This window comes from Pungitius pungitius, chromosome 11 (assembly GCF_949316345.1).
Source record: "Pungitius pungitius chromosome 11, fPunPun2.1, whole genome shotgun sequence".
Taxonomy (NCBI): domain Eukaryota; kingdom Metazoa; phylum Chordata; class Actinopteri; order Perciformes; family Gasterosteidae; genus Pungitius; species Pungitius pungitius.
Genome location: NC_084910.1, coordinates 19,845,455 through 19,868,651, shown reverse-complemented (window position 1 = coordinate 19,868,651; position 23,197 = coordinate 19,845,455). Strand labels below are relative to the sequence as shown.

General features: G+C 47.7%; 4 protein-coding genes across 6 annotated transcripts; 2 read left to right on the top strand and 2 right to left on the bottom strand.

Annotated features, from left to right (window-relative positions):
- Window positions 1–1,107: 1,107 nt before the first annotated feature.
- On the bottom strand, window positions 1,108–12,510 carry atg5 (ATG5 autophagy related 5 homolog (S. cerevisiae)). 2 transcript variants are annotated; one of them, XM_037454112.2, is made up of 8 exons: window positions 12,368–12,510; window positions 11,772–11,968; window positions 11,357–11,484; window positions 10,934–11,012; window positions 10,448–10,610; window positions 9,704–9,798; window positions 6,710–6,827; window positions 1,108–1,598 (listed from the first exon to the last, which is right to left on the bottom strand). In XM_037454112.2, exons 2-8 carry the CDS (start codon window positions 11,877–11,879, stop codon window positions 1,462–1,464), a joined length of 828 nt encoding a protein of 275 aa, XP_037310009.1. In that variant the 5' UTR covers window positions 11,880–11,968; window positions 12,368–12,510; the 3' UTR covers window positions 1,108–1,461. The 2 variants fall into 2 exon arrangements, with proteins under 2 accessions (XP_037310009.1, XP_037310010.1); XM_037454113.2 differs by having other exon boundaries at window positions 11,772–11,965; window positions 12,368–12,463.
- Window positions 12,511–12,667: 157 nt separating this feature from the next.
- On the top strand, window positions 12,668–14,605 carry dctn3 (dynactin 3 (p22)). The gene is made up of 7 exons (XM_037454127.2): window positions 12,668–12,840; window positions 13,402–13,486; window positions 13,573–13,659; window positions 13,784–13,867; window positions 14,072–14,130; window positions 14,204–14,263; window positions 14,497–14,605. Exons 1-7 carry the CDS (start codon window positions 12,739–12,741, stop codon window positions 14,581–14,583), a joined length of 564 nt encoding a protein of 187 aa, XP_037310024.1. The 5' UTR covers window positions 12,668–12,738; the 3' UTR covers window positions 14,584–14,605.
- A 1,641-nt stretch (window positions 14,606–16,246) lies between these two features.
- nt5c3a (5'-nucleotidase, cytosolic IIIA) lies at window positions 16,247–20,577 on the top strand. Of its 2 annotated transcripts, none has more exons than XM_037454096.2 (8): window positions 16,247–16,558; window positions 18,105–18,203; window positions 18,299–18,368; window positions 18,485–18,617; window positions 18,688–18,777; window positions 19,063–19,225; window positions 19,332–19,532; window positions 19,695–20,577. In XM_037454096.2, exons 1-8 carry the CDS (start codon window positions 16,421–16,423, stop codon window positions 19,794–19,796), a joined length of 996 nt encoding a protein of 331 aa, XP_037309993.1. In that variant the 5' UTR covers window positions 16,247–16,420; the 3' UTR covers window positions 19,797–20,577. The 2 variants fall into 2 exon arrangements, with proteins under 2 accessions (XP_037309993.1, XP_062421299.1); XM_062565315.1 differs by lacking the exon at window positions 16,247–16,558 and adding an exon at window positions 16,933–17,018.
- A 270-nt stretch (window positions 20,578–20,847) lies between these two features.
- LOC119197605 (uncharacterized) lies at window positions 20,848–23,077 on the bottom strand. The gene is made up of 2 exons (XM_037454070.2): window positions 21,296–23,077; window positions 20,848–20,973 (listed from the first exon to the last, which is right to left on the bottom strand). The coding sequence occupies exon 1, from the start codon at window positions 22,936–22,938 to the stop codon at window positions 21,349–21,351; it is 1,590 nt and encodes a 529-aa protein (XP_037309967.2). The 5' UTR covers window positions 22,939–23,077; the 3' UTR covers window positions 20,848–20,973; window positions 21,296–21,348.
- Window positions 23,078–23,197: the final 120 nt, after the last annotated feature.

Below are 23,197 nucleotides of genomic sequence, written 5' to 3'. Positions count from 1 at the left end.
CTGTCTGTTTACTGGCCTCATTAGCGGCGGCTGGAATGCTGACAGATAATTAACCAGGAGATGAAGAGAGAGCGTCGTAAAACACGGGAGAGGAAGACGAGGGCGAGATGACCGGACCCCCCCCCCAAAAAAAGACACTTTCACCAGCCACATGTGTGTGTGAGCGATAATGCAATAAAGGACGTGTGTGTGAGCAGGTCTTCAATCCGCCTACAGCGGTCAAACAATCAGCTGCTTAAATTGGTTTTAATTTATAAAAATCACAAATACAAAAAAAAACTAAACCACTGAAATCATTTTTGTTAAAACATATACATCATTAATCAATTGAGTATTTTAAAATTAAATGTTTTAAATCAATTAAATTATTTGATTTAAATAAATACAAAGACATAAATAAATATATATTTTGTATTTTTTATAAATCAGAATAATAAGTCAGTAAATAAAAATCCCTTTTTAATTAAAAAAATTACCTTTGAGTCAACAAATAATATTTTTGTAAGTCGAATATTTTTTTAAACCAATAAAATATGAACATTTTGAGTGAAGTGTTTGATTGGTGATTCGTAGGTGTGTAGTCAGCGAGGGGGGGCGAGGGGGGGGGCTGAAACGTAAGAAGCTGATTTGACCACGAGGATCAAAGCGTGATAAACCACCCGCTTTTTATTTCAGTGTCAACGGATGTTAAAAAAAAGCACAAATATCATTGATTAATTTACATCTCAACTTCCTGCATCAATCTGCCAGAGTGAAAGCATTTCAAGGATGTGCCCCCCCCCCCACCCCAATAATCTCGTCAGCAGCAGAGTTCTTTAAACCAAATCAGATGCTGGTTTCCCGTCTAGCTGCTCAAAACCCGTTAATCATCATCATCATCATTCTTCATCGTCATCTCATAAACGCATGTGGCTCCTCCCAGAAGATGGAAATCCTGCTTCTTCTTCTCTGCAAAAAGCGAAGCTGAAGACAGATGAAAGTGAAGTCTTCGTCCATTGAATCAACTTCATTCAATACAGGAAGTCGTGGAAAACAAAAAGTACCGATGAACAGAGCGCCAGAAGCTTTCATGCCACTTTGCCAGAGGGGGGGGGGGGGGGGGGGGGGGGTGTAATGCATGAAGATGGTAACTAAGGCAACTCCAGCAGGACACGCCTCCCCAAAAAGTCCCAAACAATCACGCGTCGTCGTCGCCTCTCCCCCCTCGGAGATGTTTGTAAGGAGGTGGTGGTGGTGGTGGGGGGGGGGTGCAGAAAAGGACAGTTCATCCTCCTGTCCCCTGTGGGGGGGGGGGGGGGGGGATATAAATAGAGGGATGGAAAGGGGAGGAATGTAAACACCTCCCTCACATCCTTTTGTCCGTCTTCACCTTTCTTCTCGTTAACAGAGTCCACCGGGATCAGAGTTATTCCCCCCCCCCGCCATCCCCCCTCCGGGCGGTCGTCACGGCGACAGCGGGTCTCAGTCGGAGGGGACGGGGACGACGCAGATGTGCAGGAAGTTGTCGGGGTGGCTGAGGTGTTCGCTGAGCCACTGCAGGGGCGTCTCCAGCAGCGGCTCGATCCCGTGGATCACCACCTGGTAGCGCTTCGGCTCACCTGGGCACAGAGGGGGGGGGGGTTAACACCTTTACTTCTTTTCGACACACATCAAGAAACTCTTGTGTCCCACTTTGACTCCCCGAGACAACGGGACAGGATGAAGACGAGGGGGCGGGTGCAGCAGAGTGACAGTTGATTGTTTTTTTGTTCGTCGTTGACAGGATTCAAATTATTATACTTTCACTCTGACAGTTTGTAGTTTCAGGTTCAGTGTGTGTGCGCGTGTGTGTGTGTGTGTGTGTGTGAGCGTGTGTGTGTGTGCGTCCCTGGCCTGCATGGTCTTCTTTCAGCTGACCCCGCCCCTCGCCGAGCGCCGACCTCGTGATTTGCAGAAAAAACTCAGCGAGAAAACACATATATATATATATATATATCTATAGATATATATATCTATAGATTTATATATATAGATTTATATATTCATATGTTTAGGACACAGGGTCAAACGACAAGCCCTGTTGCATTATGGGAAATCTAGGATCCAGCCATTTACCACTCATCTTTTGTGTCTCTCATCATTAATCCTGTCAACAGTTTGAATTTTAGAACTCGGTATAGAATAATAATCTTTAATCTACTCCACGTTTCTATTTCAACAGTTACTTGTTGTGCACACGGCTTTAAACCCATAAAGGCAGCAGTGGTGTCGGTAGGTGATCGGGGGGGTCAGGGTCATGTCAGGGTTTAAAGACCAGCTGAAGGCCCGAAGCCGTAAAGAACAACACGCAGCTTCATTCCTGCAGATTAAAACCTATAAAACAAGCTAACTGTCCGTTTTTAGTGGCAATTTAATCAAATCCTCTTCTTTTTTATTCTCACTATCTGTGAAAAGAAATTGCACAAGTTCAAACAAATCTGGTGTGTGTTCATGTTTAAATTCTCCCTTTTGGCTTCAGTATTGAAACAAGTCTTCCTTCAGAACCTGCCGGGTTCAGACGAGCGAACGGACCGAAGGACCAACCAACCACACACACACACACACACACACACACACACACACACACACACACACACAGGCGGAGGGTCACGTGACTCTCGCGTTCCACGTAATATCAGGAGGACGGTTGAGGCGGTAACCGCTGGCCTGAGAGGAGGCTCCGCCCACCTCGTGCACCACACTGATGTGAGGAAGCGAGCCAACGGCCTTTACAGATGTGCCCATTGGGGCCAGAGGTGGGCGAACGAGGGGGGCGTACGAGGGGGGGGGGCTTTGGGAGTGGGACGCGGCGTGGAAGCAGAAACTAGTTCCTGGTTCCACTTTATTCTGAACCAACAGGTGTTTAAAGAATAAAGCACTAAAATTCACTTTGATTAGAGACACACAACAGATTTCAGGAGGGAATGTCACAGTAATCTTTTTAATGTATTATTTCAATTATTCATTTATTCAACTTCTCGGTTTGTTGCTATCGTATCGATCTGCTTCATCAGGGTTTGACTCTCAATCCGTCTGATGTAATAATACAACACAACATGTATAAATATGTATAAACACACATTGTTGTAATACATAGTGAGAGTCAAAGGACTGTTGACTATAAACTGTTAGTTTTAATTGGGATTACTCATTTATTTTAGGTTTTTATTATTTAATGTGAAAAACCAGATGTGTAAATCAATCAATATGCTTAATTAATTAAAAATAAACTAGAAGTGATGAGTTTTATTTATCTACATTATTAATAAATATATTATTTCATTAATTACACTTTGCATCGCAACGTGAAAATGTTTCTGCTTTGTTGCTTTTTCTTCAGAAGATGAACGTGAAGTTGATGAAAACGTTAGAAAATGTTCAGCTGCAAAGAAAGTAAAAGGCGTGATCGTGTGTTACCGCATGAAAACACACTTTCTCTGGTTCACACACACACACACACACACCAACCAAGGGACGTCTGTGTGTGTGTGTGTGTGTGTGTCTGTGTGTTTCTTACCCATCCCTAACCTTTAGCCCCGGGGTTGCCTGGCAACAGGCAGGCGGATGTGGGCGTAGTAGGTGTATTCTTGCAGTCAGGTTATGAGAAACGGGGGAAATTCACAACGAGCCACGCCCCCCCCCCCCCCCACACACACACACACACACACACACACACACACACCTATAAATCATCACATCAGCTGCTGAGAAGAACGCCTGAAGAGAGAATAGCTGAGCGATAAGATCGCATTCTGCTCGTCATCGGCGGGATGAATTTCCTCATCGTTGGGCTCTAAATTTGTTTCCTTGTCACAAAACAAAAAGGTCGTCCCTCCAGAGGCGTCAGAGTGAGCGGGTGGAGGACGCGGTGGAGGACGCGGTGGAGGACGAGGTGGAGGACGCGGTCTAGTGGCGAGGTGGCAGATTGCGTCCGACTGAGCCGGTTGACGGGGGGAGAACAGCCGGCCGTCCTGTGACTCGTTAACAGCAGTTACATAACCCACATATTGATATCTGCAAGTGATCAGCTTTGATTAAACATTTCCTGGGATCAAATGCCTGCATGTTGAAATAAACACGTCCATTGTTTGCAGCAACAAATCCTGATCCTGTTTATACCCTTTTAAATCAACCACATGTTTTCTTTTATTGTGAAAGGGTGTTTGTTTGCCGTTTCCTGTTCGTGTGGAAGTTTAAATTTATCTCAGTTGTGACGACAAAAGTAAAAGAAAGTAAGTGAAGCATCCTGTTTGTTGGGGGAGCAGCTGTGATTGACCTTTGACCTGCCAGTCAAAGAGACCCCAAAGTCATTTTTAAAGTCACCTTTTGAGTTAAACATCACGACAATCGACCAGGAAGGACACGCACGCACACACACACACACACACACACACACACACACACACACACACACGCACACACACACACGCACACACACACGCACACACACGCACACACACACACGCACACGCACACACACACGCACACACACACACACACACACGCTGCGGTTGAGTCGGCCAAGGCGACGTGTTTGTCAGCCAACCACCATCCAAGGAGACCACAACGTTGGATCCACCTTCATCTTCATCTTCCTCCTCCACTGAGTCAAACTCCCCAGAGCTCTTCAGTGGCTTTCAATCCTTAACATTATTTGTAAAAAGGCAAATATCTAGTTAAAAAATAAGTTTCTCAATAAAGACTCCTGGTTGAAAACTTTGTAAACTCGTATTAGCCTCCACGGACGTGTGGGTGAAGGCAAGTGAACAGGAAGCTGAGGGTGTAGATACAGAACCAACCGTAGAGGTAGAAGCGCTTCCTGCGTGATATTAAGTTGTCACATTATAACACGTTGATCAAAGCGTATTTAAACAACATTACAAACATGTAAAAGCCTCACAGCGAGGACTTTTATTTCAGTAAAGCTTTAAATCAAACAACAGATTGACTTCCCCCCCCCCCACCCCCCCGTCTGGAGAACGTCTCACACGCCCGCGCACATGAGGAGAAGAAGAAGAAGAAGAAGAAGAAAGACACTATCTGCTGCATCAAAGCAGCCACTGACCCCCCCACGGCCCCCGCTCTCTCAAGTGATTTGCACTGGGACATCCCACAAATCACATGACCGCGTGGAGTCAATAAAGTGGGAGGGGTTCGGGGTGGGGGGGGGTTTCCTCCTAATTATTCCCAGACGCTGATCAGCTTTGCTCACCTCCGATTAAACACGTGAAAAACTAAACAAAACCAATCTCCGCTGACGAGAGGCGTCTGTTGCCACGGCGACGTTGCGCGTGGGCGGCCTGCGATAAACACACCTGGCTCACATGACGCGGCTTTGCGTCAGCGCTGACCGCCGCCGCTTACAGGAACACAGGAACACGCACCCGGGGGCCTTTCTGCAGCTATTGCTCCAGAAGGATTTGGGAATCCCCCCCCTCCTGTCCCCCCCCCCCCCCCCCCTTTAACTCAGGCCGCCCCCATTTGTTTGTGCGCAGTGAAGCTCCTCAGCAGCGATCCTGTCCCAGACATAACAGACCGGGGGGGGGGGGGTTGTGTGAAGAGCGGCGTATTGAAGTTTGGAAGAAAAGAGCCGAGGATCACCCCGGATCCTCGGCTCTTTTCTTCTTATATATTCTACAGAAGGACGTCCTCTGAACTCTCCAACAATAGGACGAGCAGCCCCTCCCCCCCCCGTCCCCCCGTCCCTGAACACACGCCCCGGTCCCTCTAATCCAAAACACGCCGCCATAATCTCGGGCTATCATCTCACTCATCTCCCCGCCGAAGGAAGGAGGTGGAAACCAAACAAACGAGGACAGACAAAAGGGACACTTTCACCTGGATCAGCCAGGCGGGCGGGCAGACTCCACTGGGGGAGGGGGGGAGGGGGGTGGGTTTAAAACGTCAAAGGACATGAAAGACGTCTGCAGCAGACAGGGAGGACGTTGAAGACTACACCTGAGAGTCAGATAGGATCAAAGAGAGGAGAGGAGCAGGGGGGACAACGACGGGGTCCAAGTGTCTCTGCAGCTCGTCCCACACAGAGAGACAGAAGTCCCACGTTGTCTGACCCCATGTGACCTCAGGTTCAGTCCCGACCTGACCCGGGCAGAGACAATGGAGGACGGACGAGCAGAAGACGAGCTGAAGCTGTGGAGACGCCGTCTCCACGTCGTCCTCGTTACAAAAACGGTTTTGTGTCACAACGACGACGTCCAAAAACAAGAAGCAACTTCAACGAGTACCAACGGCGTCACGTGCTTAGTGGGGGGGGGGGGGGGGGTTAATGGATGGCTTCTGTGCAGGTGGGTCTCCTGCAGGTCCTCTGTCCTAACGCACTATTGTCTCCTTATCTACTTCCTCTCTCCTCCTCTGCAGATACTGTCTGTTTAGTCTCAGAGGGGCGGGGCTTCCAAAGTAAAACATGGCTCCTGCTTATCGGGTCCGAGATCAATGTTCAAAAGTCAAAAACGTAAAACGTAAAAAAGTGAGGCGTTTGACTCCTGCTCATTTGTGTGTGTGTGTGTGTGTGTTCATGTGTGTGTGTGTGTGTGTTCATGTGTGCGTGTGTGTGTGTGTGTGTTCATGTGCGCGTGTGTGTGTGTGTTTATGTGTGCGTGTGTGTGTGTGTGTGTGTGTGTTCATGTGCGTGTGTGTGTGTGTGTTCATGTGTGTGTGTGTGTGGACTCACCCTCGCTCGGTAAAGCCGTCGGGCACATCTCCTTCAGCAGGTCCCCCAGTGTGTGCGCGCTGCCTTCAGGTGACGTGGGACGAAACAGCTTCTGGATGAACGGCCGGTCGCTCGTCGTCTTTGAGGAATTAGAAGGAAACAAACACGTTAATTGTCTTTGTATTTGTTTCATATCACATGAAACGTAATGCAGTGAAGCGATGTGGCAGCGTGAGGCGTTTGAACTCCACAATGCTTCCTTCTTGGAATGAAGAGGGGTTAATTAGTGGAATCAGTGGGGGGGGGGCAGCTCCTCTCTCTCAGTGGAAACTGAATCCCTAATTCTTCCTTAGTTGAAGGCATGATATCTTACGGCTTGACTAAGTTAAAGTTGAGATCAAAAACACAAATGCATGAATCTCGCTTCCTTTTTCTTTGAATCATTCATTTTCGTTTGATTCCACGGAAGACGGCGTTGAGCGGTCACTTATTGGGGTCACCTGACACCTCGGACCCGAGAGACGCGCTGCGAGCGACACCGGACCCGAGGTGTCACCTGGGGGGGGGGAGGAAGGGGGGGGCGACATGCGATCGGGCATCACGGAGCCGTGAGGAGGAAACCGGCGAGAGGAAAGGTGTCAGCGGAGGCGTGAAGGCGCCCTCTCAGGTTACCCAGAAACACTGAGTCACCCCGCTGGGGGGGGGGGGGGGGCTTTGTGCGGACGTTGGACAGAGAGAGAGTGCGGCAAGTGACAGCCGGGCCGTGAATAATGGAGGGAGGGGGGGGTGATACTGCCCGGACTTGGACACTTTTCTTTTCAGCCAGGTGACACCTTAGCTGCCACGACACCAAGAGAGCGAAGGTGTCAGTGTGTGGGGGGGGGGGAAACTGAAGACGTCGGCCTAATTGACCATGAGGATTCAATCCGCCTAATTGAAGGGGAAAAAACAGACAAAAGGGCGGGGGGGCAAGGGGGGGCGTCCAGAGAAAGTGTTTCTGCCCAATGGGAGCGTGGAGATTAAAACTCAAACCTCTCTTTGCCGTCCTTCCTGTTCCTGAAGCTGAACCCCCCCCCACCCCCCCACCCCCCCATCGAATGGTCTTCCAGATCTCCACTGGGTTCCATTACTTGCAGCCCGATCTTTAGGACCAGAAGGTCTGAAGGGAACTCTGTGAGCTGTGAGTAGAAGGCGTCACAGTAAAGTGCGTTATTCCCGCACGTCGCCTCCGGACGAAACCATTTCCAGCATCCCCATGTTGTGTAATTGGTTGTGTGTAGTCACCATGTAACCCCCCCGCCCCCCCCGCCCCCTTCTCTCTCACGACGCCATCTGAAGTTATGTGGTCCTTAAAAAACCTGCATTCCTCAGAGCGAGCCGCTTCAGAGAAACGGAGTCAGCGCCGAGTCACCGAGAGGCGAAACCCGGAGGGGCCGAAGAGGGGCAAGTAACATTAGGGAGGCGGCCTGTAAATGGACACACGGCGAGGACACAAGGCGGACACGGCGAGGTGTCTTCGTCTCCATGACGACAGCAGGCCAGACGGAAATGAGCCCTCTGTTATTTGGGCCGAGTGTTGTCATTAATTCTGTCTGCATCAAACACGGCACATGTTATTTACACTAAAGACCACAATCTGGCTTTGAAGGACCCGGAGTGTGTGTGTGTGAGGGGGGGGGGGGTCTTTCCTCTTTTTTTCCTTTAGTGCCAAACAGCTTTGTTCTTCTCTTGTACCTTTTCTACATGTATTTGCAGAGTAAGATGCTCAGTGTGGTGTATTTTACAGACACCAGGTTCCTTCACTAGAAAACAATAAATAATCCAACAGTTTGAAAGGAGAATCCAGACTTTTGAGGAAGAAGCTTTTTGATGTTTGTAAATCAAACATCGAGCTCTTTGAGGCTCCAATTATCAGCAAACCGAGTCGCCTCATAAATGATTGTGGAAACTTTCCATCGGGGTCGTGAAGGTAGAAGAAAAGCCGCAGCACGTCGGGGGGGGGGGGGCGGGCCGAGGCTCGGCGAGACGCCGCGTTCCAGTCGAGCGCTTCACAAACACGCCGCCTTTTATGAGCCGACGCCACGATGTTTTTGTCCCCCGTGTAAAAAAAAACAGGGTTTTTTTCATAGGGCTCGAGGTGTGAAAAGTAAAACTGTGTTTATGGCCTTTTTTTCTTTATTCTTCGTGATTTCATGCAAACCGTTGATTGACAGCTGGACTGTTACACAACAAACGGCGCCACGTGTGGAACGCGGCGTCTCATCGAAAAGCTTGACGCTCAATAATAAATCATCACATTTGATGTTTTCCTGTTTGGTTCCATCACTCTGCTCCCTTTTCCCACTGCAGTTTCCCCCCAAACGCGTCCTCACAGGCCTCAACGTTCTGGAATCCATCCACAGGACCCGGTGCCCTTTTCTATTTGGGCTTTTTGTTTGCTGAGATTTGAGATCAAGGCCGAATGCGGAGCAGCCTCAAAGCAGACTGTCAACAGGTTTCCATCTGCAAAACACACAGATGTTTTCCAAATCTTCATTTCCCAGGACTAGACTCCATTAAACTGGACTAGACTCACTGGACTAGACTCCATTAAACTGGACTAGACTCACTGGACTAGACTCCATTAAACTGGACTTTCCCTCGCTGTCCGTTTTGTGACCACCAAAAGGGAATTTTCACCAGAGTCAGGAAACATAAAAGTCTGCTTGTCTGTCTGCATGCGCCTCTTCTTCCTCCTCCTCCTCCTCCTCCTCCTCGTACCGTGAGGCTGGTCTTGGGTCAGTGGGATTACATTAAGTGGAGCTGATGAATACCTCACCTTCTTAAAATCCACTTTTGATCTCCCCCAGGTAAATGATCATGAGGAATGTTTGACAGCTTTTGTTGTGCAACGACCTGCGAGTCACCAAAGGAGCGCGAAGCTTCCAGGGACGCGCTGATCGGAGGCTTGTGGTGACATCTAGTGGCCGCGGTGCGCTGACCCAAAGCACGCACGGAGACATGGACTATGGTTACCTGGTATATCCTGAAGGGGATGTATCTGAAGCCTCCCTCCTCGCTGGTGTATTCCATCAGCTTCCTGTTTATGGCCCAGAACTGGTCAAACTTATCTGCAACAACAACAACAACAACAAACAGGTCAGTGGATTTCACATTATCTTCAAAATGCTTCTCAGGGAAGCATAAAGAAATGTGACGTTTAAGGGAAGCACTTTGAACCGCTGTGTTGTTTAAAAGGAACAGGTTGGTTTGATCATACGGTTTGTTAACGGATGGTTTTTATTCACTCCTTAGATTCTTCTTTCTCCTCCAAAAGCAAAAGGACAAAAACTGAAGTGGAGGTGATGTAAGAACAGGTACTGTGTGGGTGGACTATTCCTTTAGGGAGGATCATTGTCGTTTGGATTCTCCATTTATTCATTATTCCTTGGTATTTCATGAGTAGGATTCCTTTAAATTGACGGGCACTCACACACGAAGGAGAGCTGTTTAGAATGTCTCTGAAAGCACCACGCCATCCTACGCGGGAACACCTTCATTATGAAGGTGTAGCTGTGAGCTTTGTGTGAGCTGAACGTGCATCCAAGTGCTAATGAATGATTGTGTGTCGCTTCCCTCAGCAGCTGCTTGTGGTTTTTCTCCTTTGATGTGCGTGTGTAAGTGTGTGTGTGTGTGTGTGTGTGTGTCTCCCCTTTGCATGCTTAATCGCAGCTGCTTACAGAAAAGCAACAAGTGCATGTTTGTGTTTGTGTGTCTCACCGTTCTGGAGGCCCATCCACAGCTGTTTGTGGTCCTTCTTCTGCATGTCGTTGACGACGTGGCTCTTGTGCTTCAGGGCGTCGGCCTCCTTGATGCCGGACATGAAGTGAGCCTCGATCACGGAGCTGGACGGGCAGTGCAGGAGGTCACGATCCGGAAAATTCTGACACATGCACGAGAGAAAAAATGTTTCTATTCATAGCTGCACTGTTGTTTTTTCTTGGGGGTAGCGGGGGGGGGGGGGGGAAGGTTGTGCTCAGGTGGATTGATTTTACGCAGACTGGTTCAACAGCATTATTTAAAAGCGAAACCAAACATAGGACTTCAAACGCGTCGAGCAAGTTTTTTTTTAAGCAAAAATACCACTGAACCGGTTTGAACGTCATTCTACCGGAAAGCGTCCCAACATGTTCTCAAGCAGTTCATTCATGTCTCCTGTTCTTTAGCTGTTCAACTGTCCCGCCAGGTAGGGCCGCCGTGGATTACCTTAAAGTGCACCGTGATGCTCCAGGGGAGGACGGAGTTGGACGCGTGGAGGTCAAACAGAACTCCTATCGGGTTGTGCCTAGAAACGGGAAACGAAAAACAGGAAGCGCTGTTACTTCGCCGTCGAGCGAGCTCTGCAGCAAACATGTTTTCCTCAAATTCTTGAAAGAACTTATGCAGCAATGTCTTAACGGCGACGGATGACAGGCTGAACCTCATTTACACAATAATCAACACTGCCATTTGTTACTTTGGTAATGTTTAGGTAATCTTTTAATTTAACAACTAGAATCATCTGTGCTGCCACACTGCCCCCTTGTGGCACCAATACCAGGCCCATGAAAAGGACTTAAGGGCTGCAGGTGGAGTGGTTCTGACTGCTGCAACCCCCCCCCCCCCCAAATCCAACAATCACTCTCTCACCATTTCAGTGGCGTCCCTTCATACTCGAACCACATCTCCTCCACGCCCTCGGCCCTCATTACTTTGTGGAAGTGTTTCTTCACCTTGTCTGTGACCAGAGTCAGGTAGCTCACCCTGGGCAGCAGCAGCTGAGAGAGAGAGAACACATTTAGAAACCCTGAAACTAGCTTCAATAAAACACACTTTGTCGTTGTGTTGCCTAGAACCTGACGATGCAGTGTTTGTGGTGAGGAGCAGAGATTTGGAAAAGGGATTTTAAGGCACAAAGGAGCGTCAAGTTAGTTGAGACTATTTGAGTATATGAGCAGCTATGACTTTGCTGTTTCCCCCCCCCTCCCCATCAGCTGGCTGAACCCCTGCAGAATGGAGGCTCGTGGGGTGCAGGTGCAGAGCAGAAGCAGGAGGTCACACTCACGTAGTAAGGCTCGGCCTCTCTGTCGGTCACCTCGTCCTGGTTCAGGGTGAAGCAGCTGGGGATCCGGCCGAACCAAACGTCCCTCAACACGTCCTTGTCATCTGCCATGCTGCTGCTGCTGCTGCTGCTCCCAGGGGCGCATATAGAAGAAACGCCTCAGACACGGAGCCCGGAGTCCAAAGGCAGACGGCGTCCTGCTGTGAACAACACACACCGTCGGGCGAGAATCAACAACACACAGCGGGGAAGGCGGTGCAGCACGAGCTAGTACCACGTCGGCTCAAAGTAATTCAGCTTTAAATCAGCGGCGTGTGTCTTCATTCATTCGCGATGGGAGTTATTACTTAGTTATACTGCGGGAGGAGACTGTGACTCGGGCGCTGCACCTTCCAAACTAACTCCAAGTATGTCAAACTACGCAGGTGTAATGGGGAAATTGACGTTAGCTTCGTGCTAGGAAAGCTAGCTTAGCTCGTGAAAACAAAGCAAAGAATTGTTTACAAATATGGCAACTTCCCGGGTAGTTATGTTTTTGTCCACAAGCAGAGACGTCTTGTGTGTGAGGACGGGATTGCGATATGTGAGAGGACCCTTACTTTTTGTCGGTGTTTAGCTGAAGTCGGCCGGAATGGAAGGGCCAGTAGTGTCGATGTTGTCATTCCGCTGCTGTCACCGGAAAACGACTCAACGCTCCGGTCCTCGGGAAACAGCGACGTCTAGCGGCCGGCTTGATGAACAACGGCAACAACACAAACACACAAAACGTTAATTAAATCAGCAATCTTTATTTTAAAAAACGGTTTTGTTTGATTTCTAAATATCTAACATTTAATGTTTTCTAGACTACACGCTTTGTTCGAAAACTCTCATTGAACCTATTGCATACGTCATCAATGTGCGACGTCTCTTGTAATCTACGTGTTCCACTTGTCTGTTTTTTTAATTGTGTCAACTATTAGCTTGAAGAATGGATAAAACATCGGACGCTGATAACTTGGAAGTGCGTCTTCAGGCGCTGGAGAGTCAAATATACGGCGAGAGACGAAACAAAAGTGGAAAACCCGTCAAGGTAAGCAGCGAATAATCTCTATTCACGGTTAGGGATGCTAGTAAAGAAGCTAGCCAGCTGTTAGCCTGGCAGAGCTAACGGTAGCTCTGTGTGGGGGATCCAGTGAACGCCCTTTTTATTTGATGCATTTGGCCGTACAACAATACGCTTTATCACCCCCGCTGTTCTGTCCTGCGGGGGGAGGGGGGGCAATAGTGCTATTAATTATATGTTTATGTATTAGCCAAACAAATAGTTAGGTTAGTTGGCTTAAACGAGGCTGATTAATGTTATAGCACGTCAGCTAGCGTTAGCAGTCAGTTATTTTTTCATAACCGTTTATTTAAGACGGGAATGTAAAGTTAATTAACGAGGCAAAAGTCCCAAATATTTAAATCACCGTTACGGAACGTAATGAACTAACGTTACATTTACATGAAGTACTCTTGTTTTGATCAAATAAGCCATTTGACAAGTCAGTTTTGGGTTATAGTGCCACATTCTGCACAAAACCTGCTTTGACGCATTGATTAAATAGATTGTAATGTTGTTAAATCTAAACGGTGTACTTTCATCCTGCAGTGTGCCGAGTCTCTGGCGAGGATCCAGGCTGGTTTGACCAACACGGCCAACAAGAGGGAACGAGTGAAGATCCTGCACAAGAAGAGTGAGTGGATTGAACAGCACGGATTGAAAGGATTCGTATGTGTTTGGGGAATCTTTGATCATGTATTCATTGGTGTTGCGGTGCAGTTGAGGACCTGCTAAAGTACCTGGACCCCCAGTTCACCGACCACATCACTGTACCGGATGCAATGAAGCTGGAGTTCATCCTTGCGGGTCAGAACCACAAGGAATCCAATTGAAGCATATTCCATTTACAGCTGTGTTTGAAACCAAAGACTTAGAGAGGCACATAGAAAGAACAACGCTGTGATGATGTTCTGTGTTTGTCTGCCCACAGAAGAGGACTTCTTGCTTTCCCAGGCTGCTTTGCTGGAGCAAGTCAGCAACATGCAGCCGCTGCTTGACAGCACCTACATCAGAGGTGAGTTGGTCTTCTATTCATAAAAGATAAATCTGTCAAATAATGGGTTGTATTTTCTGGAAGGCGGTGGGGGATATAGAAATCTATACTCAGAAATTAAAGAGTGAAGTTCAGTCAATCTGTTACAGTCTCCAGTACCCTCAGTATCTGCCGCCTCTAAGTTGTCTCTAAGTTGTCTCTGAGTTGTCTTTCTGATGCCTGTAGATGTACCAGAACACGCCACTAAGCTTCAGCGCCTGTCACAGATCCACATCAAAGAGCAGGTACCTGGACCCTCTCTTCTTTGTCGTCCTCTTTGTGTTTCATCTGTTGACCCAATTGTCTCTTTTTTTTCAGGACCAAACTGAAGCTCAGGCCCTGGAAGTAAAGAAGCTTTTTGAGGAATACAACAAAATGGTACGTATTTATTTTCTTTTTTTTCCCCATTTCTTTTTATTTCGGTGAACTAAAAATTACGGCAAGATGGTATATTTTAGACAAGAAATATTCTAGATATTATGTAATTGGAAGCTACTTGTGCTCTATTGGCAGATACAATTGTATTAAAAAGTAAATGATCCATTCAGATTTTCTTTCTTAAACGATTGACCTCTCGTTAGCAAAAACTGACCCCTGACCTGTGATTGCAGATGTTCCTGCTGTCGAAGCAGTTTACCCAGTGGGACGAGACCCTGAGGAAGGTGGAGGAGACCAAGGGTGTTCGGCCTGTGGAGTAGCTGCTGTTGTCTGTTTTTTTTTCTCCCAAAAACTGAAAGATTGAAGGATAACATTTCACCTATTTATATCTCATGTCACCCAGTGAGGATATCGTTAGTTTCAGAAAATTCCATCCCAGACTAGTTAACTCACTTAACATGAAATTAAAATCCTCGTCAGGTCTGGGGAATGTCCTCCGGTCACGTGACGCGCCATTCATTTTCAGACAATGGAGCTTTTTGTGCCCGTATTGACTCAACTTATGACACATTCTAACGCTGCCTCCCTCATACATAAGTCACATGACGGGCTGTGCCACCTCCACTCATTAACACACACACACACACACATCAACTTCAAACGTCCTGTCTGGATGCCTCCCGGTATTGTAAAAACATAAAATAGCTAGTTCTTCTTTCAAATATTGTAGTTTAAAATTGTTAAACTATTGTTTATTGTCAAACAGCATGACTGCGGTATCACAATAAATATCAATATTATTTTCCTTTGACTCGTCATGTCTGTAACGTGTCTACACTGTTCAAAGCTGCACACATCAAGGTTCCAAAGCATCATAATCGTGCACATACCGCTGTGTAGTGATTTATTTGATATTATTCCTTTCCTGCTAAATATTAAAACTCAATGTTGCTCCGTCCATACAGGCGGTCACCCGGGTTCTGGCGGCATGAGTCATTCTCACTTCGCTTGGTTGTGACTCGTGTTTGTCAACGTACAACACAGCCTCAACAAGATTACTCAATAACCACATTAATCCTCATTTTGACCAAGAAAATGGTTCATGACGGAGATCATTTTAAATGGCTGTAGTGATGAATTATTTGCTGCTTGTGAGTCTTGTTTTAGTTCAACTGTTTCCAGGTGTGTTTTTGTCACTTAAAGGATGGGCATGGCAATCTAGCTTAATCTATGACGTGTGTGGTTTATGCTGTCATCTCATTTAAATTATCAGTTAATTTGTTGAATGTTGGGGGAGATTTGGAAAGACAACCTACACCTGGGATTTAATGAGCATTGTTTTAAATCCAAAACGTTTCAGTCATTTAATGCTTTTTGGGGTCCTTTCTCATCTTCTACTATAGAGACCCGCTTGTGACGTCAGAGGCAAAGTAACAATTTATAACAGCTGACAAAGATTGTTTATTCAAAAGATGCTTCACTCGGTAGCACAAAACAGACCGCAGCAGGAGGCGTTATCCATTATCAGTGACAAAAGAATGACTTGCATGTGGTCATGATTTTTTTTTATCGCATGTTTAATGTTTAAAAATTTCAAAAGTTGTACATTAGTCCCTTTACGAACACCAAGAACGCAGATAGCTTAAAGTGAGATACGTAAATTCCTTGTAGATGACCCGCCGTGCAACAATGAATCACTTTTTTTTAATTTAGCCTACAACATTTGCAACGTTTTTATAAATATTTCCTGTTCAAACAAAAGTAATCTAACATACATCCAGAAACATAATGTTTACTATATCAGAGATGACGAGTAGGTTTACTTTACTATGTCAGTCTGACTTATTTTAGCGTAACATTACAAGTGTGCTAGCTAGCTTACTCGAAAGGGTTTCCATCTGTTTCCAAGTAACATAAATTATGGACATATCGCATTAGCTTAGTGCCTTAAGTTATTTATGTACTGCTAATTTTATGACCACATAAGTATAAAAGTTGTTCGCTGACTTGCTGTTTAATTGATCACCCAGCTAAATACGTCGGTCGTCCAAAATATCCAACGGAGTGACTGCTCCGCTTCCGCGTAAGAGGATCTTTGTCCGCGCGGCTGACAGGTCTCGCGCGCAGCTGGTCCGTGGAGAGTACAGCGGACTCTTCATGGACAGGACGGCCGTGGTGAAGGTCGGAGCCGCGGCCAGCGCCAGCGTCTGCGCCCTGCTGGGTGGCGTGGTTCTGGCCCAGTACATCGTCGCCAAGAAGAAGCGAGCGGGGAAGAAAACTAGGATCATAGAGATGGTGAGCTGAAAACAAACAGCCGCTTTCGCGCTGCGTGGAGACGACGGCGCAGACGATGAGATGACAGGAAGTGGGGGAGTTGTACCTTTCAAAATAAGTGCGCGCGGCCATTGACGCCTGACGACTTTTCTCTGTTCTGTGTATGTTTAGCGATGAGGATTCATACTTATAAAACTCATAAAACAGGCGTGACTACATCACAGCATTTTACAGCACTGGGAAGTATGTGGACATCTGAGATTTTTAAAGACAATTATTGAAATCAGGATTTTGAAATGTAGACAGAACTTTTCAGGAATAGAAGTGTCGTAACTCCGAACACAGCGCTCCCCTACAATCTGAAAATCCCAGACCGGAAGTGTCCTGTCAGCGGAGTTCTGCACGAACGCTGTGCGCAGGCGCGAATCCCCCCTAAAACAGCAGCGTGTGTTTTCTTTAGAGGTCATCGCAGAACGAGCAGGTTTTTATTTATTTATTATCCTGCTGACAGCAGCGGACCGTCCACGTCACCGGCTCTACCCGCTGGTCTGGGAACAGTTTGGTGTTGCGCGGTTAGCGCGGAGGTTACGCAAGCTGACGAAGTCCACCGTGTGCAGCGCGCTATCCTGTCCGACGGGAACCACTGGGGATCATTAGCGTTCCACAATAACAACTGCTTTGAACATATGTTTACTTGTTACTCTCATGTTGACAGAACTCTTTAAAGCTGTTCTCACGGCTCTGTATAAAGAATTGTGATATCTATCGTTACGTCTTTTATGAAGGCACAAGTTGGGTTTACGCTGTAGTCCGAGGCCGCTTGTTTCCTGCCTCGACCTTTCAGCATGGAAACTTGCGACCATCTGCTTTTACAACTATACAAACATCCGCTCTTTGATGTCTTGTGTGTTTTTTTTACTGGGACATTCCTCTACGGAGGAGTTTTGAAGCTTTAGACACAAAAAACAAAAAAAACAGCTGTGACATTTCCAAAATTCAGACCCCCTCCAACTGATTATATATATATTTTTTAAGGGTTCGTTTTCATGGAGTATTTTATTGTCGTAAAACCCTCCTGAATGTGTTTGGCTGCGTTGACCTTTGACCTCTGTGTCTGCTGCTCCGGTAGATTGTGGTGTTGTGACCTGGTTTGTTGATGCAGCACATCGATCACATCGAGTATCCGGGCCTTATGGGTTAATCTGATGATTCTATTCGTCGTTTGATCAATAACACGTCAGAAAATGTCCGTCCCAGGTTAAGGATTTAATTGGTTTTGACCGTGGCAAAGATAACGTATCCAGGTTAATGTCACATGGAGGGAAGTCTGCATATCTGAGGGGGGGTTCTGACATGACGAATGATGGACAGGATGAAGCTAGAGATATATATCATTGAACTAATGGCTGCAGCTCAGCGTTTTTATTTAAACGTTGATTGTGAAGCAGCTGTTTTTATTATTGTTAGAATATCCGGTGCACCCCCCCCCCCCCCCCCCCCCCCTTCGCTCTGAGCTTAATGACATTGCTGTGTCGTTTGGTCCCCCCCCCACCCCCACCTTCTCCAGATGCCTCAGTTCGAGAAGACGACGGTCCACATGAAGGACCCGGAGAGGGTGGAGCAGATCATCTGTGGCCTCATCAAAGGAGGAGCCTCTAAACTACAGGTAGGCCGCCCCGTGTGCTTCCCTCACCCGGGGGGTGGGGGGTCACATGATCTCCTCTCAGTAAGCAGAACGTTTCCCTTTTGTCTCCGTCGCAGATCATCACCGACTTCGACATGACGCTGAGCAAGTTCGCCGTCAGCGGGAAGCGGTGTCCCACGTGCCACAGTGAGTGCGGCTGCGGGGCGTCGCCCGGGCGATGGGCGGGCCGCCATGTCCTCTGGGGGGGGGGGAGAATGCCTCTGATTGGGTGCAGCCTGACGTTGGCGTTCGTCTCTCTGCAGACATCATCGACGACTGCAAGCTGGTGACGGAGGAGTGCCGGGCCAAGCTGCTGCAGCTGAAGAACCGATACTACCCCATCGAGATCGACCCCCACCTCACCATGGAGGAGAAATACCCCTTCATGGTGGAGTGGTGAGACCAGTGAAAGGGCCCATGAAGGGAAGTCGAAGGAATGCGTTTCCAACCCGTGTTTCCTCTGCAGGTATTTCAAGTCCCACACGCTGCTGGTGGAGCAGCGGCTGGAGAGACACAAACTGGCCGACGTGGTGAGAGAGTCCGACGCCGCGCTCAGGTGCGTGATCCCCGCGTTGCATTGTGGGTACCAGGCGAGCGTCTGAGCACGCCGTGGACCATGTGTCTTCATTGTGTTCAAGTTATGCAAATAAAACAATATTTTTAAATGAAGTAACAATAAAGAGCCGTGAATCACCAGCCGAAGGTCGAGAATGAAGCGAGTGAACGTCCTCCTTTGTCCTCCTTCGGCTCAGTCCTTCCTTTTAGCTTCACACTCTTGTATGTTGTTACGATCAAATATCCCGTGGAAGCGGTGAGATCTTGGTTTCCCGCCTGCTTTCAGGGACGGATACGAGCAGTTCTTTGACCGCCTGCAGCAGCACGACGTGCCCGTCTTCATCTTCTCCGCCGGCCTGGGCGACGTTCTGGAGGAGATCATCCGCCAGGCCGGAGTGTACCACCCCAACGTCAAGGTCGTCTCCAACTTCATGGACTTTGACGAAAACGTGAGTGCTTGTTCTCCTCCGAGCTCCTCCGGCCCGAAGGAGACGCCCCCTCTGACGGCTCCTCCTCCTCCTCCTCCCCCTCCCCCCCCACCTCCTCCTCCCGCAGGGCGTCCTGAAGGGTTTCAAAGGCGAGCTGATCCACGTGTACAACAAGCACGACGGCGCCCTGCGCCACACCGAGTACTTCAAGCAGGTGAAGGAGTCCTGCAACATCGTCCTCATGGGCGACTCGCTGGGGGACCTCAGCATGGCCGACGGCGCGTCCAACGTGGAGAACATCCTCAAGATCGGCTTCCTCAACGACAAGGTGGGGAGGACACGTGGAGGCCCATGTCATGTTGTTAAGGGAGACATTTCAAACCATTATATTAATAAATACAATGGGAACAAATAGCCGCATTGATTTATTACATTCAATGATTGATGAAGAGGACAAATTGAAAATAAGAGACCAAATGTCCTTCTGCAGGTGGAGGAGCGGCTGGACAAGTACCTGGACTCTTATGACATCGTGCTGGTGAAGGACGAGACTCTGGAGGTGCCCAACGCCATCCTGCAGAAGGTTCTATAACTCCACCTGGGCCCGATGGACCCCCCCACCCCCCCCCCAATCTGCTCACCCACCTTTAAAGGCCTTTTTAAAAGACGCTCTTCAGCAGCGCTTCTGCTGTTTGGTCCATTTTTAATTGTTTTCAGATAAAGTGATACAATGACACACACACACTTCTTCCTCCATCTTCACAAGTGTCACATGATTCTTAGTTGTTGGACTCGTTGTGGTATCTGTGTGCGTCCACATGTCAAAGATGCATCTTTACAGAGCTTCAGGAATGAATGATTCTTAGTGAAGACCTGAAGACCACAGACGCCGTGTTGGTTTCAGGAGGAGAAGCTCTGACGATGTCCATGTGTTCATCGTCGTGTCGTACAACACCTTCTCATGTAATCTTCATTCAAACCGTGACGCTCTCATTTGCAGACAAAGCAGCTCTTAAAACTCGTTAAAGCCAGCATGAGGCCACTGAACGGACTCGTCCTGAGCTCTTAGTTCCTCGTGGGGGGGGTTCAAAGAACATTTGTACCGTTGTGTTTTAAATGTGCTGCTATCACTGCATGTTGCCTTTCGTATTGAGTTTGTGTAAAAAGAAGCAGGATGAACTGAAATGTCTGTGTATATATAATATATATATATATATAAAATATATCGATTTAAAACTGAGTAACGTCATGCTGTTTATGTTGCCGTGGACATTTCTGAGGGATGGTTGTATTTTTATAAGCTTTTTCTCTTTTTCTTTAATGGTGTGATTTGAAAATGCAATAAAATGTCCATTTTTGAGCTGAGACAGAAACGCGGCCCTGAAAGCTTTTTTTAACGGTGCAGACACTTAAAGGTCATTTATTATTCTCTGCACTGGATTCCATTTTATTTATTAGGTGTTAATTCACCAACATGGATTCCTATCTGGCCAATTCATCTTTCAGTTGTTCTGCGGATGTAGAACACGAGAAGAAAGGCTTTGGTACTGATCCATTGCATTGTTAATAACATTATTAAACGCATCCTACACCCCATTCTGGAGTATGATACAATAAAGATGGCAGATGAAGGACGGACACAAAGCCGTGTTTGTCGTACTTTATTTTGAGCGTAGCTGCAGGTGTGATGAGGTGCACACGGGTCGTGTGTGTGGCAGCAGGTAGCACACGCTGATGGAGCTGCATTCCACCGAGGGCCTCGTCTCGGGCTGCAAGGACCCCCCAGGACGACAGAGAGAAGGATGAAAAGCTGATACGTTTAAATGTGTGTTTCCCATCAGGACGTGTAGGATGTGCTGATACATTAGTTTGTTACAGTTTGGAGTGACGTGTATGCAAAAGAAAAGCCCAAAGCCCCCCCCCCCCCACAAAGGTTTCTGTTTTTGGAACTAGTAACTCAATCAATTAAATGTTGCACTTGGAGATTAAACACTGGGGAAAATATTTTGTGAATTTGTGTGTGTTTTTTTTAGGACGATCCTACAACATGATACAACTCATTTGTAACGTGTGACATCATTAAACGCTCACTTGAACATGAAGTCGTCGTCGTCGCCCCCCCCCCCCGGCCTGACCCCAGGTGATCACTGAGCCGGGCCAGATGGCGCCGGTGTCCTGGGGAGGATCTGATTGGCCGGCTCTTCGGGCGTTGAGCGCTCACCCGGACGGGGAGGTGCGGCCAGGGGGGCGGAGCCACCGCCGGTCGTTCCCCTCACAGCCAATGGGGCGACTGAGGAAGGTCCCTGGGCCTCTTTCCGGCATCTCCCCTTTGTCTTCAGGTCCTGCTCCATGCGCCGGATCTGGGCCCGCTGCGTCCGTATGATGACGGTCTGCTCGTTGATCACCCTCACCTCCTTGTGGAGATCTTTACATTTCTTCAAGTATTTGCTCCTCTCGACCTTCACCTGGTGGCACTCTCCAGCCACGAGCTTCCGCCGCACGTTATTCGCCACTTTGAGAAATTGCTCTTCGAACCTCGTGTCCTCTTTCGGGACCTTGAGGTCGTTGTCGTCAATGTACTTTCTCTTCAGTGCGGCCATGCTCTTCTGGAACTCGGAGGGCTGGGATATTAAATCCAAGCAGGCCACCAGCTCGGCCTTGAAGCGCTGCTGATAGGCCTTCAGCTCGTCGGACCGCTTCCTCTCCTTCACCACGCTGGCCTTGAGGGGGGGCACTTTCTCCCTCAGAACAATGGTTTCACTTCGCAGATCTGTAATGGTGTCTTTGTACGCTTTGCATTCGTCATCTTTTTCAAGCACCTTTAACTGCGCCTCCTTCAACTTGTCCTCGAGCTTCTTGTCCAGCTCGCAATCCAATCGGATTTTGAGGATGAGGTAGCTCCCTTGTTCCTCAGCCAAGAGGCGTTGTAGTTTTGTTTTCTCCTTCTTTAGTGTTACAATATCTTCCATTTTGTTTTTGATCAAGTTGTTTTTAACTACCAGAGTAAATTTTAATGTGGTCACCTCCTTCAGGAGATCTCCCAATGGTTTTATCTTGTCCTTCAGTATCTTGTTGACACGTTGGTATTCGTTGCTTTCCTCGTTCTTCTTTAGGTACATGGACTGAATTGTCTTCATGTCCATGTGGAAGGTGGCTTCTTTCTCATTGAGAGAGTTGCTCAGCTCCATCAAAGCCTCCTTGCTCTCCTTCTCCAAGCACTGCAGTTTAGTCACATGTTGACGTATTTCTTCTTCGTGTTCCAACACTAGCCTTTCTCTTTCTTTTGTGTTGATCAGCTCTGTTTGGGTCAGTTTCCTGTCGTGGCTGGCGACCATTTCTGACATGTCAGAATTTGTCTGTAGTGTCATTTTTTCAATGGCCGCCCTGTACATTTCCTTAAAGTCCTCAAGGACCGACCTGTGTTCTTCGTTGGCTAATTTATGTCGGGCCAGAAGTTTGGCGTTTGTTTGCTGCAATTCAGCCACGTGGTTCTCGAGAAGATGTTTGGCGGCTGTCGAGTTTGTTTCGATCTCCATCTTCTCCTGTTGGACAACTCTCAAGTTTTCCTCGAGACTTTTTATCTTATCCTCCAGAGAAATGATTTTCTGCAACTGTTCATCGCTGTTGATCCTCTTGGCCCTTTTATCCGCGGATTGTTGTTCCAGCAGCCTAGCTAGCTGGAATTGTAGGGCTTTGCAGCATTGTCTCGTACCAGTGACCGACATCGCGTCCATCTTTGACACCTATCAGATATTTAATATAGATATATCTATATTAAAAACCTGAGTGGTCTTCCTGGTAGAGAGCTACGATGCTGCCGACTGCAAGATAAGATGTAATTCCACTCGGAATGCGTGGAATTTGGAATTTGGAACGGATTTCCTATTGGTTCTCCTGGCTGAAGAACGACGCGAGGCGATGACGTCACAAACAGCGCGCCGTCCTCTTCCAGTCTAAAAAGTTTCGCGTTCGGACCCCACTGCGCATGCGCCA

Bases quoted from the DNA above. Each gene is read 5' to 3' on its own strand.
- dctn3 (XM_037454127.2), top strand. From the start codon at position 12,739: ATGGATAAAACATCGGACGCTGATAACTTGGAAGTGCGTCTTCAGGCG. The intron at 14,131-14,203 runs GTACCTGGACCC...CTTTTTTTTCAG, and splicing joins AGATCCACATCAAAGAGCAG to GACCAAACTGAAGCTCAGGC. The intron at 14,264-14,496 runs GTACGTATTTAT...CTGTGATTGCAG, and splicing joins TTGAGGAATACAACAAAATG to ATGTTCCTGCTGTCGAAGCA.
- LOC119197605 (XM_037454070.2), bottom strand. From the start codon at position 22,938: ATGGACGCGATGTCGGTCACTGGTACGAGACAATGCTGCAAAGCCCTA.
- nt5c3a (XM_037454096.2), top strand. From the start codon at position 16,421: ATGGACAGGACGGCCGTGGTGAAGGTCGGAGCCGCGGCCAGCGCCAGC. The intron at 18,618-18,687 runs GTGAGACCAGTG...TTTCCTCTGCAG, and splicing joins TACCCCTTCATGGTGGAGTG to GTATTTCAAGTCCCACACGC. The intron at 19,226-19,331 runs GTGAGTGCTTGT...CTCCTCCCGCAG, and splicing joins TCATGGACTTTGACGAAAAC to GGCGTCCTGAAGGGTTTCAA.
- atg5 (XM_037454112.2), bottom strand. From the start codon at position 11,879: ATGGCAGATGACAAGGACGTGTTGAGGGACGTTTGGTTCGGCCGGATC. The intron at 9,799-10,447 runs GTGAGACACACA...TTGTTGTTGCAG, and splicing joins GTGGATGGGCCTCCAGAACG to ATAAGTTTGACCAGTTCTGG. The intron at 6,828-9,703 runs GTAACCATAGTC...AATTCCTCAAAG, and splicing joins TCCCCTTCAGGATATACCAG to ACGACGAGCGACCGGCCGTT.